Below are 15,000 nucleotides of genomic sequence, written 5' to 3' on the forward strand. Positions count from 1 at the left end.
AGCATCGACGCTTCCTGTCGGCTTCGACACATTTCCTGTGTCCTTATATGTCCTAGGGCTAAACACCGGTGGTGTAATCCCCTACTGTCACGTTAAGTTGACAGTATACGACCACTCTATCGCCCCACCGCCGTACATATCTCTATGAGATATTTAGAAATTTAATATTTCCAAAATTTATATCATTTTTAGAATTACTCTTTTTTTCTTTTTTTTTTTAACCAAAGCCTGGCAGTATGGGTTTCTTTCTGTCACACAGAGAAATGTCCCTTTACCAACTCACCTTGCTGCCATGAGATATGACATGGTTACTCTCTCTCTCTTTCTCTTTTACTTGTTTCAGTCATTTGACTGCAGCCATGCTGGAGCACCGCCTTTAGTCAAGCAAATCGACCCCGGGACTTATTCTTTGTAAGCCCAGTACTTATTCTATCGGTCTCTTTTGCCGAACCGCTAAGTGACGGGGACGTAAACACACCAGCATCGGTTGTCAAGCAATGCTAGGGGGACAAACACAGACACACAAACACATATACACACATATATATATATACATATATACGACAGGCTTCTTTCAGTTTCCATCTACCAAATCCACTCACAAGGCATTGGTCGGTTGAAGAAATAGATATGTGAATAACAGTTTGAGTTTCAAGGGCCCAAAGCTCTTCAATATCCTCTCGAAAAGCTCGAGAGACCTACATGGAGTAGATGTAGGTATCTTCAAAACAAAACTAGATCTCCTCCTGTGAAGGGTTCCAGATGATGGTAGCAACACCAAGCCCCCTCATTCACCAAATGCCACATATCAGAGAAGGTTTCATGTAGTGAAAGTGTAGCAAAGCTAACAGCAGTGCCCCAGCATGGCTGTAGCTCTCATGCTGAAACTAGTAAAGTAAAAAAAAAAAAAGAGAAATAAAAAAAAAAATCTCCGTGTGGTTGCCTGAATTGCTAGAAGTAGCAGTCAAGTGTTTCACAAATCATAGCCAAAATCAAGTTCTACCCTAAGAGGACAGGATATTCATGATGAAAATAAGTTTTATTTTAGGTCTGCTAGTTCAGGAGTAACCCGGGGCCAGACAACAACAAAAGTAACCAAAAAGAAATATACGAAAAAGAAAAAAACTAAACAAAATATCAACAACAATGTAGTATAAAAAAAAACATGTGATGATAAAATGACGAAATGGTCATGGGTGGAAAGATTTTGATTAGGTCTGACTTGAGACCAAACAAAAGCAATAACAACAAATATAACACAATAACAATAACAAATATAATAGTTTCAAATTTTGGCAGAAGGCCAGCAATTTTAGGGGACTGGTAAGACAATTACATTAACCCTTTCGTTACCGTATTTATTTTGAGATGCTCTGTGTTTCTTTCAATTAATTTTAAATATAACAAAGAATTTAGTCAAATAACTTAGTTATCATTAACCCTTTCATTACCAACCCGGCTGAAACCGGCTCTGGCTCTGAGTACAAATGTCTTGTTTTTATAAGTTTTGAATTAAAATCTTCCACCAAACCCTAGTCACAATTTATGTTCCTAACACTAGCTGAATGATAACTAAGTTATTTTACTAAATTCTTTGTTATATTTAAAGTAACTGAAAGAAACACAGAGCATCTCAAAATAAATACAGTAACAAAAGGGTTAAGCTAGTGTTAGGAACATAAATTGTCACTAAGGTTTGATGGAAGATTTTAATCCAGAACTTTTGAAAACAAGACATTTGTACTACAGAGCCAGAGGCGGTTTCAGCTGGGTTGATACCAACCTGCTTGAGACAGCCCTTGGCTCTAAGATACACACGTCTTGTTTCCAAGAGTTTTGAATTAAAATCATCCATTGGCACTTAGTGTTAATTTATAATCCAATCATCAATTAATAACGACAAAGTTATTTTACCGAAGTCATTATTGTCAAAATCAATTAAAAGAAAGGCAATGTGATTCAACAGAAATATGATAACAAGAGGGTTAATCCCAGTGTTCAAGTGGTACCTGAAAGAATGAAAGTCAAAGCAATCTTAGCAGAATTTGGACTCGGAAGGAATGAGCCCGAAAGAAATGTCCTTAAGCATTTTGTCTGCTCCCGATTCCTGCCACCTTGCCACAACAACAAAGAAATACATGCAATAATAAATAAAATAAAACAAAACAAAACAAACTCACTTCTGTAGAATTTGGTCATGTTTAGAAAAATGAGAAGGTGCCTCTAAGTGTGTGTGTATGTGTGTGTATGTATATATATATATATATATATATATATTAATTGAAGTGTACAGTATTATATATCCATTACAGCCAATCTTACCAATCAGTTTTGTACTAGGGGTTTAATGGAGTGTTAGATACCAGGTCAGTTATGTAACCCTGTGCTCGTCAGAGATGGCAGTTAATGAATATAGATGGTGTGTGTGTATATATATATAGATAGGTAGATAGATATAGATATAGTCACTTCATGCTGTTCTGTTAGTTTACAGTTGACTGATACCTACCAGAATGTAAGAAGCTACATTCTCCCACACTAACTACAACAAGGAATCACAGTAACAACAACAACAACAACAACAACAACAATTCTATACATTATCTGATATTATATGCCATCTCTTACACATTTGTTGGACACCTGTCTTGCGTGTTTCATATTCAGGTGACATGACTTATTGATATATATCAACAATAAGACAACATACTGGCAGAATTGTTAGCCCACTGAGCAAAATGATTAGCAGCATTTTGTCCATCTCTATGTTCCGAGTTCAAATCCTGCTGAGGTCGTCTTTGCCTTTTATCCTTTTGGGATCGATAAAATAAGTACCAGTTAATCACTGGGGTTGATATAATTGACTTATTTCCTCTACCGAACAAAATTTCAAACTGATATAAATAAACAACAGTATTGGTATCATCAACTACTGCCACTACTACTATTATTGTTAATGTGCTACCACTAGCACCAGTGTTACCACCACCACCACCATCACCACAACCAGTATTCTTATTTCTTTATTGCCCACAAGTGGCTAAACATAGAGGGGACAAACAAGGACAAACAAAGGGATTAGGTTGATTACATTGACCCCAGTGTATATAAATAACATTATTACCATATACATATATATAATATATATATATATTGTCTTGCAGAGTACTTGGTGACCCTGTCAGTGCAGGTGCCACTTAAAAGCACCCAGTCTACACTGTAAAATGATTGGTTTTCAGAAGGGCATCCAGCTGTAAAAAAACCTTGCCAAAACTGACCTTGCCTATGCTTGTGCCACATAAAAGGCACTACTCACCTCACCTGTGCTTGTGCCATGAAAAAAAGCACTAAGTCCACTCAGGTGAGTGGTTTGGTGTTGGGAAGGGCATCTAGCTGTAAAACCTGCCAAAACAGTCACAGAAGTCTGATGCAGGCTTTGGCCTGGCTGGCTCTTGTGAAACCATCCAACCCATGCTAGCAGGGAAGGCAGACATTAAACAATGATATACACACACATATATATATATATACAAATGTATGTGTGTGTGTGTAAGAGTTTGGATGATGTTGTATAGAAGAATATATCAATCAATGAAATTCTAATTTAGTCTGATTTTCATGTTCTATCATTTGCAATTTTCACAAATTTACAATAGTCTTCTCTTTTTCTCTTTTACTTGTTTCAGTCATTTGACTGCAGCCATGCTGGAGCACCACCTTTAGTCAAGTAAATCGACCCCAGGACTTATTCTTTGTAAGCCTACTACTTATTCTATCAGTCTCTTTTGCCGAACCGCTAAGTTACGGGGGACGTAAACACACCAGCATCAGTTGTCAAGCGATGTTGGGGGGGGACAAACACAGACACACAAACATATATATATACATATACATATATACGACGGACTTCTTTCAGTTTCCGTCTACCAAATCCACTCACAAGGCTTTGGTCAGCCCGAGGCTATAGTAGAAGACACTTTGCCCAAGTTGCCACACAGTGGGACTGAACCTGGAAACATATGGTTGGTAAGCAAGCTACTTACCACACAGCCATTCCTAGCAGTCGTGTTCCACAAATGACAACAGGGCTATAGTAGAAGATGCCTGTCCAATTTGCTGTCAAGCAGAGCTTCTCTCTTAACCCTCATGTCTTTCTTTGAAAGGTTTGTTAAGTTCATGGAATATAGTTGTGTCATTCTAAACATATCTCAGGCAACACCAGTTAACAGAACTACCTTGTCTGTAGAGATTATCCCAAGCAGGAAATGACCTTTTTCCTTAAAACTGCCAGACTAAGGATTTTTGAAAGCTGTCTCTAATCAGAAAGTCCTCTGCAAAGTGGATTCGTGGATAGATAGAGATAGAGAGAGAGTGATAGAGATAAATAGATAGATAGATAGATAGACTGACGGACAGATTGATAGATGGAAGCACTCCATCGGTTACGACGACGAGGGTTCCGGTTGATCCGAATCAACGGAACAGCCTGCTCGTGAAATTAACATGTAAGTGGCTGAGCACTCCACAGACACATGTACCCTTAACGTAGTTCTCGGGGATATTCAGCGTGACACAGAGAGTGACAAGGCCGGCCCCTTTGAAATACAGGTACAACAGAAACAGGAAGTAAGTGTGAGAGAAAGTTGTGGTGAAAGAGTACAGCAGGGATCACCACCATCCCCTGCTGGAGCCTCGTGGAGCTTTTAGGTGTTTTCGCTCAATAAACACTCACAACGTCCGGTCTGGGAATCGAAACTACGATCCTATGACCGCGAGTCCGCTGCCCTAACCACAGGGCCATTGCGCCTCCACAGATTGATAGATAGCGTGTAGGTGAATACACAATAAGAGTGATACAGACAACAGAAAATAGCACTCAAATGGATGATCACTTAAACTCCTTTTCATCCAAGGCTAGTACCTTGGCATTGAAAGCCAGCTAAAAGAAAATCCTTATCAAGCTAGTAAAGGGGTCCCATTTGGGTGCAGTATAGTGAGCAACTCCTGGCAGCATAAATTACAGATGTTACGATTTATAGTGTTGGGGACTCTGCCACAAACAATGGGCCAGGACAGGTTATATGGAATGCCCTCAGTCTTGAGGTGCTGTATGTGGGTGGTTGGCAAGGGAAGTTGATTGTTTTGTGGCCCTATTTGAGAAGGAACTCAGCTATCAAAGGTTGTGTTGTTTAACCCTTTAGTGTTCCCATTATTCTACCAAAATTAATGCTTCTTCATCCACATTGTTTTGAACTAATCATGCATTATCTCGTAGCTATGAGATTTTGATGAGGTAGCTGTTAATTTTTAAAACAATATTGTAGGGTTGGTCTGAGAGACCAGATCTGGCCAGTTTGAACATAAAACAGGCAGAATACTTTTGGCCGGATATGGCTGGTTTAAATGCTAAAGGGTTAAAGTCATTGATACCTCCAATATATACCCTGGCTTCATACATGCGTGTGACTGTAACTGTAACATTAATATACATTGTTATAGTGCAAACAGCTGCCATTCTGCAGACAATTTTGAGAAACCCCGTAATTGCAAGTTTTCCTATAGCTGGTAAACCGTAGGCCCATATAGGTCCTATTGATGGCCCATAATATTTGTCCAGTAGGAGACCAGATGTCAGTACAGCTGTTGATGTAATTCTCTTTGCTTTCTTCATTCTGTAATCTGCCTTCTGTATTCCATGTAAATACATGATGTAAGATGACTGGTGCTTATTTATCTTTCTATGCTTCTCTTTCTCTCTCTGTATGAATGTTTGTATATACATCATCATCATCGTTTAGCATCCGCTTTTCATGCTAGCATGGGTTGGACGGTTCAACTGGGGTCTGGGAAGTCAGAAGGCTGCACCAGGCCCAGTCTGATCTGGCAATGTTTCTACGACTGGATGCCCTTCCTAATGCCAACCACTCCGTGAGTGTAGTGGGTGCTTTTTACGTGCCACCGGCACAAGTGCCAGACGAGGGTGGCAAACAGCCATGATCGGATGGTGCTTTTTATGTGCCACTGGCACAGGGGCCAGGCGAGGCTGGCAACGGCCACGATCGGTATAATTAAAAGTATGCTGGTGCCATGTTAAAAGCACCCAGCACACCATAAAGTGGTTGGTGTTAGGAAGGACATCCAGCCATGTTAGACTGGAACCTGATGTGCAGCTTCCCAGCTTGCAAGCTCTGGTCAAACAGTCAAACCCATGCCAGCATGACAACCAACATTAAATGATGATTAATATTCTGGAGAGCACGGTACATTACCAGATGACAATAGTATGACAGATGACAATATTGGCATATGGAGTTCAAGGCAGGTTGTATAGTAAAAACAAATACAGATAACATAAGTGATATAAAATTTTAAATACCAAGTTACAAATGCCAACTATATTTTCTGCATTCCTTATCAGAATGTGTGTGTGTGTGTGTGTGTGTAAATAAAACAAACTTGGATTTTAGCCCTAACTATATTTTATATATATATATATATATATATATAAATATTGTTGTTTGTTCCTTCTCAAGCCATGCCTGGCTCATATGGCCGGTTTCCCGGTATCCTTGGCGTATAGGTTCCTCACCTGGATGGGACAACGGTCGATACAGGTGAGCTGCAAGATGCAGGAGGAAAGAGTGAAAGTTGTGGCGAAAGAGTCAGCAGAAGTATGGCATTACCTTCTGCCAGAGTCGCGTGGAGCTTAGGTGTTTCACTCATAAACACACACATCGCCCGGCCTGAGATTCGAACCTGTGATCCCTCGACCGCGAGTCCGCTGCTCTAACCATTAGGCCATGTGCATCCACATATATAAATATAGACATAAGATATATTGACCAAGTGCAGTTGTGGTATGATTAAGAGGCTTGCATCCCAACCATGTGGTATTGGGTTCAGTCCCACTGTGCAACAACTTCACAACGAAAGCCTTGAGAGTGAATTTGATAAATAGAAGCTGAAAAAAGTCCAGAGTGCGTGTGTCTGTGTGAACACATTTAGTGTGACCCATATAAGCATGAAAAAGTAGACATCAAATGATGATGATGATGATGTGTGGGTGTTACATGTAAGTAGGTATATTTTGACAACAAACTGGTATGTTTGGACAACAATATACATAGGTTGTTGAGATACTTCCTCGTCATTTCAAGGAAAAGCAATGAACTAGATCAGAAATGCAATGAACTAGATTGAGTCATTGTAAGATTGTAAAACCTATAACAAACAACAGCATTGTTTGCAAAAGGTGTGACACACAAACACACAAAATCTCAAGCTTAAGCTTAATATACATAAACAGATATCATCATCATCATCATCATCATCATCATTTAACGTCTGCTTTCCATGCTGGCATGGGTTGGATGATTTGACTGAGGGCTGGCGAACCAGATGGCTGCACCAGGCTCCAATCAGAGTTTCTATAGCTGGATGACCTTCCTAACACCAACCATTCCGAGAGTGTAGTGGGTGCTTTTTACATGCCACCGGCACGAGGGCCAGTCTGGTGGTACTGGCAATGGCCACACTTGAAATGGTGTTTTTTACATGCCACCTGCACAGGAGTCAGTCCAGCGGCACTGGCAATGACCTCGCTCGAATGTTTTGTTCACGTGCCACCGGCACAAGTGCCAGTAAGGCAGCTCCGGTAACGATCATACTCAAATGGGGCATTTTACGTGCCACCAGCATGGAAGCCAGACAGCTGCTCTGGCAGTGATCCCACTCGGAGGGAGCTGTTAGTGCTCCACTGGCACGGGTGCCAGTCATCAAATATGGTTCAATTGCGATATATATCATCATCATCATCATCGTTTAACGTCCGTTCTCCGGGGATCTGGGAAGCCAGAAGGCTGCACCAGGCTCCAGTCTTATCTGGCAATGTTTCTACAGCTGGATGCCCTTCCTAACGCCAACCACTCCGTGAGTGTAGTGGGTGCTTTTTTATATATATATACCGGAGTAAACACATAAATGTGAAACAAGGTGGAAAAAAGAGTACTCAAATACCAGTGGTAGAGTAATATGAATGGCAACGGAAAACTCAGAGTAACAGGTTTTGTTGAATTTTCTGCTGCTTTAAATAAAGCATTTCATTTCATTTCATTTCATTTGGGTTTGAGTCCATGCTCAGGCCAAGTCGAAGACTCCACCCTCAGAGTCTGGTGTGGTTGCCAGGTTGTATTCTCTGCTTAATTTTGACATGTGTAGGAGCGAGTTTGAGTCAGTTTGTGCTCGTTGTGTATATCCTGGGAGATGGGTTCATCTCTAATGGTGCTTAAGTATCTATCCAGTTGCAATTTGAATGATTCCACACTGCATCCTGATAGATTTCTGACATGTACCGGAATGGAGTTGAACAGTTGTGCTCCTCGAACCAACAGACTTGATTCTCGCAGGGTTTTTGCTGCCTGGCCAGCCTTTTTGTTGATTGGTGGCAGCTGGCAGCGTCTTCCGTGGCGCAGTGAGTGGTAGGTTTTGATACCAAAGTTTGGCACCTTCTGCCCTATCATTTTCCAAATGTATATAATTCGGTATCGCTCAAATCTTCTTTCTATTGAAGCATATATATAAAGCATATATATAAAGCATATATATATACACACACACAGATATATAGAGAGACACATGTACTTATGCATTTGTCTGTCTGTCTGTCTATCTTTTGCTTAGGCACTGCATGACTAACAACCTGGTGTAGGTCCTAATATATACATATGCTTCAGAACAAATTGTCAGGCGAGTATAGAGCAGTAATAAGAAAAAAGAGAAGACAAAGGAATTAACGATTATCTTATGAACTTCATTAGCTTACATTTTTGAATCCCATACCAGGAAAGGCTGCAAGTTAATCAAGTTCATAACTGCTTATTTCTCTGTCATCTAATTTTTCTTGTGTGTGTGAGGGGTAGGGTGGGGTGGGGTGGGGTGGGGGATGATGGAGTAATGCAATCTGAAAAGATCTTGGTACAGGAAGTTAGTAAGCATCATGCACGTGCATAGCCTGTATAGATGACATAAAGCGGTCGATACTCGATTGATAAAGTTTATTAATCATCATATGTTGTCCACTTTGTTCCATATCAAATTAGATGAGATTTCGATAAGATGACAGCCACTATACAACATAGTGAAGATTGCTAATTCCGTGATTATAAATTAAAGGGTGTAGGGAATGGAGAAGGTAAATCTGTACTATACATGTTCCCAAGCCAATCTGGACATGTCTTACATAACTCAAGGTGGTAACACACACACACACATACATATATATATATATATATATATATATATATATATATATATACATATATATGTATATATGCTATATATATATCACCGTGACCGACCAGACTATCAGATGTTGCTACACATCGCTGGTCACAATGCGCTTTGCATTGTTTTAGCCTTCAAATGACGCCACCCCGCTGGCTAAGCGAGCAGGCCAACAGAAGAAAGAGTGAGAGAAAATTGTGGCAAAAGAGTACAGCAGGGATCGCCACCAACCCCTGCCGGAGCCTCGTGGAGCTTTAGGTGTTTTCGCTCGATAAACACACACAACGCCCGGTATGGGAATCGAAACCACGATCCTACGACCGCGAGTCCGCTGCCCTAACCACTGGGCCATTGCGCCTCCACATATATATATACATATGTATATATGCTATATATGTATATATGCTATATATATACATATGTATATATGCTATCTATATATATATATATATATATGTATATATGCTATTTATATATATATATATATGTATATATGCTATTTATATATATATATATATGTATATATGCTATTTATATATATATGTATGTATATCCTGCTATTTCAGCATGGTGGTATCTCTCAGATACCCTAATTTATAGTTTAAAATAATTATTACCTTTGTATGGTATTTATTCCCATGCTGGCCACTTGATAAGATCGATATTTAAATATCGATATTATCCTTATTTATAAATTTATATATATATATATATATATATATATGTATGTATCAACCAAATACCTGATTCACAAAAGGGACAGAGATGCAGGAGAAGCAGCAAAATGTGATAACTGAAGCAGACCTTGTGGAGTTAACACCGAAGATGTCACCCACATCATGATCAGTTGTGTGAAGATGTCATCACAGTATCATCAACCGATTAGATATGATGTAGCTAGGACACTGTATGATGAGGTCCATTGAAAGGATAACTTCAAGGCTAAAGAAATAAGAACCTATAGAATGGTAGAAGCCATAGGCACTCATAATTTAAAGCAGTACTGGTGGAATGTCCTAGAGAAAACCTCAATAAAATGTAAACATAACAACCTAACATAGTGATTTGGGATAGAGAAGAGAAACTGTGTACAGTTGTGGAAATCCTCTGCCCTGCAGATGTTAACATAAAGCTAAAGATCAGCGAAAAAGGAATACCTACGCTGAACTATTGAGCATTACAAGTTCAGGTTTATACCTGTTATTATTGAGGTACTGGGATATGTAGTACACTGACTAAATACCAATCTTGAGAAATTAGGCTTCTCAAGCCGTCACTGAAACCGTAAAAATCTGTGAAACTTCTCATCAGTTTATCACTTAAATATATATGAGCATATCTAGACATGCAACTGTATGCATGAGAATACATAAAACAGAACATACAAACCTGCACATATACATACATACATACAAAAATGCCCTGTTGATGTTGTAGAAATTCCAATGCAGGAGGCTTGGATCTATGTTAGAAACCGGCTCTACTGGCAAAAAATCTTGAAATAAAACTGAACAATAACAGACATACGTATATAAAGATATATCTATATATATATATATATATATATAATATATCTATATATAATATATATATATATATTATATATATATATATATATAGAGAAAAAAGGACAACAAAAACCAAGCAGGAGAGGTATCTTAAGTCATTTAGAATATTTGATCAGGGTAAGGTGAATTTGAAGTCTTTACAGCTGTTTCTGGGAGATCCCAAGTGATAGAAATTCCAGGCGTGGAAGCAAACCTGGTATTAAATGTTCTTAAAGTTAACTTAGCAAAGACCAGTGTTTGAGTAAGCAGAAATATAGCATGTTAATCTCTTCAGGAAAACGAACCTGTTCAATATGTAGAAAAGATTTTGGTAGAAAGCACAAATTATAGATACATAAAAGGCACAGTGGAATCACAAGCAAATTAACAGAAAAAGTAGACTTTGCTTGTGGCAGATGTGCAGAGCAATAGACACTAGGGACACTAGGAAATAGATTTTCTCAAATGCTCAGGAGCATCCTAAGAGGTTTTGGTTACCTAAGTCACCTGATTAGTAGAAGGGGATGTTCTGAAAGTACAGTAGGTAGAATATGAACCGGGTGAAGAAAGTTCAGAGGGCTGTTGCCACTGTGGTAACAAAAGGCCTCTCTCTCAGTGTGATACTTCTGTACACTAAAGAATACTACATGGTAGTGAAACATGAGCTGTAAAAGTAGATGACATGTGATGACTAAAATTGAATGAAGCTAGAATACTCTGCAGGGTGTGCAACATCAATGTCCATGTACAACAAAGTACCAAAGTACAAACGTGTTCAGTGAAAAATTGGGCGTAAGATGTAATGTGCCTGAGAGAAAATGGTGTTAGCATGGGTACGAGACGCATATGAAAGGGGACAACTGCATAAAGAAGTTTGCTCATCGAATATGAATGGAACCTGTGGAAGAGGGAGACCCAGGAAGATTTTGGACAAAATAGTGAAGCCCAACTTCTATTTGTTGAGCCTAATGGTGGAGAAGACAAAGGACTGAGATTGTTGGAAATTCACTTTGCTGAAGAAGACCCAGCTATCTTAGTTACAAAAAAGGGGGCCCTCAAAGCATACCATTTGTGTCTCTGCTCACTCCCACTTAATCTGTACTTATCAGGCCTTCACCACAACTCTCCTTTCTAACATTCATTACTCCATGGTTCTTCTAACTATGGTACTATTCAATCAGCTGTGTTATAATTATGGGAGCAGAATATATGATATATATATATACACACACACACACTCAGATATACATATAAATATATATACACACATACACATATATATATATACATACACATCTACATACCTACATACATCTATACATTTATGATATATATATATATATAACACACACACACACACTCACATATTCATATAAATATATATACACATATATATACATATGCATCTATATACCTACATACATCTATATATCATATATATGATATATATATATATATATATACACCCATACTCACATATACATATAATATATAACACACATACACATACATATACATATGCATCTATATACCTACATACATCTATACATACCACACACACACATATATATATATATATATATATATATATATATATATATATATATATTATAATATATATATATATATAATATTATATATATATATGAATGCTTAGGGTATCTAAAGGAATAGAATATAGCAGTATATGCATTGAGTGTGTATGTGTATAATCAAACTAACGAAAGACTGCAGAGTTAATTAATTAATGATTAAACACTCATAGAAATTATGCAAGCCTATATACATACGTATATATATATATATATATATATATATATATATATATATATATATATATATACTGTTGTGTGATGTGTATGTATGTATGCATGTATGTATACACCACCAAAACGATCGCGCCAGCGTGAGGTAATTCATCACACGCACGCACACCCAGGTGGGTGTGTTGGGTGTGTGCAGTACGTTCGTGTGTGTGTGTGTGTTTGTATGCGCGCATAAATATATATATATATATATATATATATATATATATTGTATGTAGGTATGTGTAATTTATGTATGTATGTATGCATATTAAAAAAAGACAGTGAAGTTTGTTTTTACCTTGCATCCAACACGGTTACTTATTAAAAACTAAACACAACAGGTACAAGTGGTTTTGTAGACGAAATTGAGAGAAAGAACGAGAGAGAGACGAGGAATTCTAGTCTTTGACTGGGTTTTCTTTCGCTTTAGTTGTTCGACATCAACAGTTTCTTGTGCTGCTTTTGCATTAAAATATAATGCGTTTGTATATATATATATATATATGTATAATAAATATAATGGAAAAAAAATTTCCGAATATTACTTTATAATAAAACCACCTTGACTTTCGTACGAAATGATGCGATAGAAGGTTGCTCTATTGCTTTTGTCTTTTTTTTCCCCCTGTTTTTCTCTTTTGCTACCCTTTAAAATTCGATGATTCTAGAGAAAGAGAAAGAGAGAGAGAGGGTATTGTTGTTAAGACATGTACATTATGTATATGTGTGTGCGCGCGTGTGCAGCATAGCATCTACCAATGTAGGCTTATTACGGCATCAATGTACATACGTGTGTGTGTGTGTGTGTGCGCGTGCGCGCGTATACGTCGCACTTAGACGGAGAGGTAAGAAGCAATGTTGATTTATAAAAGACCACCTTGGATTTCTTACAAAATTATACTAAGGAAGTTGTTTCGTTTTCCCCTGTTTCACTATCTATTCCACGAGCTTTGAGTTGACATCTCTCTCTCTCTCTCTCTCTCTCTCTCTCTATATATATATATATATATATACACACACACACGTTCGCGCCCGCGCGAGTACATAGATACATATTGTAGTGCACCTGAGCACTGTACACAATGTTTTATTATTATTATTATTATTATTATTATTATTATTATTCAGTAGTTTTATTTTTATAGCATGCTTTCACTTCACTACCGAGCGCAGCTCTGTGTGCCTTGGGTATGTGCTGTGATTTGTTGTGATGCTCTTATTATTATTATTATACATAGTAGAAAAGAACTGTAGTTGTGTGCGTCGTAAAAAAAAAAAACTCCAAAAAAATCAATAGGTATAGAAGTAAAATTATTAAAGAGGTTGGTATGTCGTGAGAAGTTTTGAGTGTTTCATGAAAAAAAAAAAAAAAAAAGGAGTCATTCTTCGGGGGGTAACAGGGAAGTTAGGAACAAGTACCCAAGTGTTACCCTTTCCAACTAAAAGAGGGGCTGCCTCTTATTCAGAAAGGAAGAGACGAACTTGTATTTTTTTTCCTGAAACATCGGAAGCTTCTCCGGACAACGCGTAACCCAACTTATGTAATTTCGTTTCATACATACATAAACACACACACACACGTGCGTATATACATGTATGGAGATAGATATAGATAGAGAGAGAGAGAGAGGGAGAGACAGACAGACAGACAGAGAGGGGCTCAGACAATTCTTTGACGCAAAAGAATGTCCCATTACGCACATCTCTATTTCTCTCACTCTCTCCACTTCACCCCACGTCTAATTCTCTCGTATTTTCTCTTTACCAGTGTCATACCAATATCGGTCTGTGTTTTCATAGCATTTTTTTTTTACATAAACACTTTCAATCATCACAACATTAATTTCTATTATTATGTATTCAAATATTTTATTGACAGTAATGTAGAAACGGAGGAAGAATTGGTTGCAGTATCAGGAGAGTCAGACGACCACATATGAGGCTTCTCCTCTCACTCAAGCCACTGTCTTCCAATCAGCACAAAAGAACAGCAAACCCAACCAACAATCGCCCTCAACAACATATACATAACACATACGCACACACCACCACCACCAGCAGCAGAGAGCATTGAGTACAATCAACCATTCATTACACTCCATGACATAAAAATAATACAAAATTACTAAGAGTTTGTTGAAATAACATATACGGTTCGTTTATGTCACTTTCTTTACCCAGAACAATTACAAGTACCACATTTGACCATGAGATTGAAACAACAACGGTATACACACACAATACATTAGATGCATCATGGATTATGCTATTCCTACTCCAGGCCGGGATCTCTGTACAACAAACCCCCGATAAACTACGAGTACAAAACACTACACATCTTAAATGGGTATGGTGCAGGAGTG

General features: G+C 38.1%; 1 protein-coding gene across 3 annotated transcripts in view; it reads right to left on the reverse strand.

Moving 5' to 3' along the window:
- LOC115224278 (ADP-ribose pyrophosphatase, mitochondrial) overlaps nucleotides 1–15,000 on the reverse strand; it is a 64,643-nt gene that overhangs the window by 23,813 nt on the left and 25,830 nt on the right. Inside the window, exon 1 of one of the 3 annotated variants that reach the window (XM_029795090.2) lies at nucleotides 12,936–13,364. The exons of the other annotated variants lie outside the window; for them this stretch is intronic. Coding sequence (XP_029650950.1) covers nucleotides 12,936–12,942 — 7 coding nt within the window. The 5' untranslated portion in view covers nucleotides 12,943–13,364. Of the gene's footprint in view, nucleotides 1–12,935; nucleotides 13,365–15,000 lie in introns of those variants that run through there. 3 annotated transcript variants of the gene reach the window in all.

This window comes from Octopus sinensis, linkage group LG25, assembly GCF_006345805.1.
Source record: "Octopus sinensis linkage group LG25, ASM634580v1, whole genome shotgun sequence".
In the NCBI taxonomy this organism is placed as follows: Eukaryota; Metazoa; Mollusca; class Cephalopoda; order Octopoda; family Octopodidae; genus Octopus; species Octopus sinensis.